Below are 3,370 nucleotides of genomic sequence, written 5' to 3' on the forward strand. Positions count from 1 at the left end.
CCTAGAGAGAGGGCCTGCCTGCCTTTGGCAGAAAGCCCTCCCCGCTCCTGAGCACCAGTGCAAGTTGAGGGAGGGGCTGGGGGAGGAACTGGGGGAGTGGTGAGAGCAGGGACTGGAGGTTGGCTCCCAGCACAGGAAGCTGGAGTCCCCTCTCTCAGACTGTGGTGGCCATGTCTGGGGACATGTCTGCTCATCCCAGCTGGAGTGTCACTGCCTCTAGTGGGAAGACACTGAAGGTGCTGCTAAACCTCCCACAATGCCGGGGCATTACCCGCCCCCCCCCACCCCCCCACCCCCAGCACACAACTAAGAGCTGTCCAGCAACAGAGCCCATATCGCTGAGGATGGGAAACCATGTTGGAGACCAGGCTCCAGCTCACACATGGAACAGTGTTCTGAGAATAGCCCTCCTCCTACCCACAGGGCACTTTACTGTGTGCCAGGTGCTCCCAGGGGTGAGGCCTTCCGGTGGGCATCGACCCTTCTAATTCCTCGGAGCTAGCCAACAAATCCTCGCCATTGCCATGGCCCACACGGCCTCGGCTCCGCTGCTCGTCCTTGTAACCCTGCTCCCCACACTCTGCTCTTCACCACAGCTGCAGCGCCTGGCACTTTCGGCCTATGGGCCTTGGCACTTGCTGATTCTGCTGCCAGAAAAGCTTTCCTCCCAGATCACACCTGGACTGCTGCCTGCCGGCCCCAGGCCTTCATGAACTGTCCCCTTCTCAGGAAGGCCTTCCCTTCTGCTTCATTGATGGAGCACAGGAGGGGCCGGGGAAAAGCTCACCCAAACGCAGATGCCATCTCCCTGTGCCTGTGCTCTCCTCTGGGGATGGGGAGTGAGGTTACATACACATGGGCGTTCTCGTGTGTAGCAATATATAAACTCCCCTGTCCTCCAGGAGCAAGCAGGCAGTCTACCTCCACCACCCCTGCCCCCAGGAGTGGGCACTCACAAAACAGCACCAGGAGGAAGCGGGTCTGGTTGAGCATCTGGGTCAGACCTGCAGGCGTCAGCACCATCAGGTGGCCTTCCTGTGCGATGTGCAGGGGCTGGGGCAGGATGTCCATGTCCTCCTCGCTGTCCTCCGCCGGCCAGCCCTGGACTGCAGACACACAGGAGCCTGCCAACAGCAGGGCCCTCCAGAAAAGCGCCATGGCCCGCCTGCAGGGCGAGAAGCAGGGCCCTTATCAACACAGGGGGCAGGCGGGGCCACGTTGTCACTCCCTCCCGCTCCTTCCCTGCCGGCGTCCCCATATAGAACATGGCCCGAGCACAGCCCCTGTCTCGCCAGCAATACCCACAGATGGCAGTGCCCTGGAGGAGAGGCAACGCATCCAATTAACCCCAGGACATGTGCACAGGAGTAGCTCAGAGACGCAGGGCCCCACTCAGGGCAGCAAGAAGCCACATCCCAGCAGCTGAGGCCACTGGCTCCCCAGCCACAAAGCAAGTCCTTGCACGGATGAGTCCTCGGTGAAGCTCTGGCTCTCAGAGATGACTGGTCCACCTCCCATCACAGCTTCTGCTTCCTGCTCCTCCTGCTCCTGCTTGAATGCCCCTTATCACAGGAAGCTCGCCACCTCACCGTGTGCCCCATTTTAGTTGTGAACAAAGGCTTTCCTCAAGTGCAATTAGGTGTTTGAAAAGTCATGACTAGAGTACACACTTGTAAAGATGCCAACCAATACAATAAAAATACATTAAGTAGAAAATAAAAATCTCTCCCATAACCCCATTCTTGAAAAGCTGCTAAGAATCTGGAATAAACTCTTACAGGTGCTGAAACCCCTATAGAATCAGATATGCATATTGTTTGGTGTTCCGATTATCTTATTCACTAATATGGAGTAGATTCTAAAAATCTTCCCATAACAGTACATGCTAGATCTATATAACATGACTTCCTTTCCTTTTTTTCTCCTGGTTTTTTTTTGTGGGGGCGGGGGAGGGCGCGGGGGGACGGGAAGCAGAAGCTGCCTGTCTCCATAACAATGTATATCTCCCTAACACTCAGAGGGCGGTCAGACCTCTGTGCGGCCTCCACAAGCTCGCTGCTTTCCTGTGCAGCACATATACTACATGAGTGTCTCAGCTAAGAACACACAGCAGATATTCTAGTCAATTCAGGTTCAATTGATAAGGATCTTAACTTCTTTGTTGACTGCTACATTCCTAGCATCTGGCTAAGAATGGTAAAAAAATGAACAAGAGGAAGGAAGGAAGGAAGGAAGGAAGGGAGGAAGGAAGGGAGGGAGGAAGGAATATCCACCTGGGAAAAGTGTTTGGCAAACTAGCTGAGGATTTTTTAAAAAATAGATCTAGACACATTCCAGAAAACTGAGATTTTAAGCCAGCCAAAGGAATGACATTTCAATTTTCCATTTTTATTTTTTATTATTATTTTGTTAGCTTTTTTTTTTTGCTTTTTGCTTTGTTTTTCCTTTTTTTGTTTGTTGCTCTCTTTTTTTGCTTTTTTCTTTGTTCTCCTTTTTTTGTTTGTTGCTTTATTTCCTACTTCTTTTCACATTATTTTTTCAACCACATGAGCAGCAGACACGTGAGCAGCACGCTCTTGTCCAAGGAGCATCAGCCCCATGAGCAGCAGCCTCATGTGGCCTGCCCCTGTACAAGGAGCAGCAGCTGTATAAACGGCCCACTTCCCCATCCAAGGAGCAGCAACCATGCAAGCAGTCTGAACTGTCTGAAGAGCAGCAGCCGCACGAGCAGTCTACCTATCTGAGCAGCGGCAGCCCTGCAGAGCCTGCTTCCATCCGAGGAGCAGCAGCTGCATACAGCCTTCACCCTGCACTAGTCTGAGGAGCAGCACCTGCGCAAGCATCTTGCCCTCGTCCAAGCAGCAGCAGCAGCCGCATGAGCAGCCTGCCCAATCTGAGGAACAGCAGCTGTGTGAGCAGCCCGCTGCATCCGAGGAGCAGCAGTTCTGCAAGCAGCCCATCCCTATTCAGGAGGAGCGGCAGCCACACAAGCAGACCACCCACATCTGAGGAGTGGCAGCCCTGCGCAGCAAGCACCGGTCCGAGGAGCAGAGCCACAACAGCCTGCACCTGTAAAACGAGCAGCAGCCGAGTGAGTGGCCCATCCCCGTCTGAGGAGGAGCAGCCACACGTGCAGCTCACTCCTGACCAAAGAGCAACAGCCATGCAAGCATCCCACCCCTGTCCGAGGAGCAGCAGACTTGCAATCAACCTGTCCAAGTCCAAGGAGCAGTAGCCCCACAAGCAGCCCACCACATCAGAGGAACAACAGCAACGTGCAGCCAGCCCCCATCCAAGGATCAGCAGCCACGTGAGCAGTCCGCCCCAATTCGATGAATAGCAGCTGTGTGTGTAGCCTGCCCCCATCCAA

At 54.2% G+C, this 3,370-nt stretch overlaps 1 protein-coding gene across 1 annotated transcript in view; it reads right to left on the minus strand.

Annotated features, from left to right (window-relative positions):
- Positions 1-1,158, minus strand: part of PDILT (protein disulfide isomerase-like, testis expressed) — a 51,314-nt gene extending 50,156 nt beyond the window's left edge. Inside the window, exon 1 of the mRNA XM_006765351.1 lies at positions 957-1,158. Coding sequence (XP_006765414.1) covers positions 957-1,158 — 202 coding nt within the window. The remainder of the gene's footprint in view (positions 1-956) is intronic.
- Positions 1,159-3,370: the final 2,212 nt, after the last annotated feature.

The sequence above is a fragment of the Myotis davidii genome, unplaced genomic scaffold, assembly GCF_000327345.1.
Source record: "Myotis davidii unplaced genomic scaffold, ASM32734v1 scaffold820, whole genome shotgun sequence".
In the NCBI taxonomy this organism is placed as follows: Eukaryota; Metazoa; Chordata; class Mammalia; order Chiroptera; family Vespertilionidae; genus Myotis; species Myotis davidii.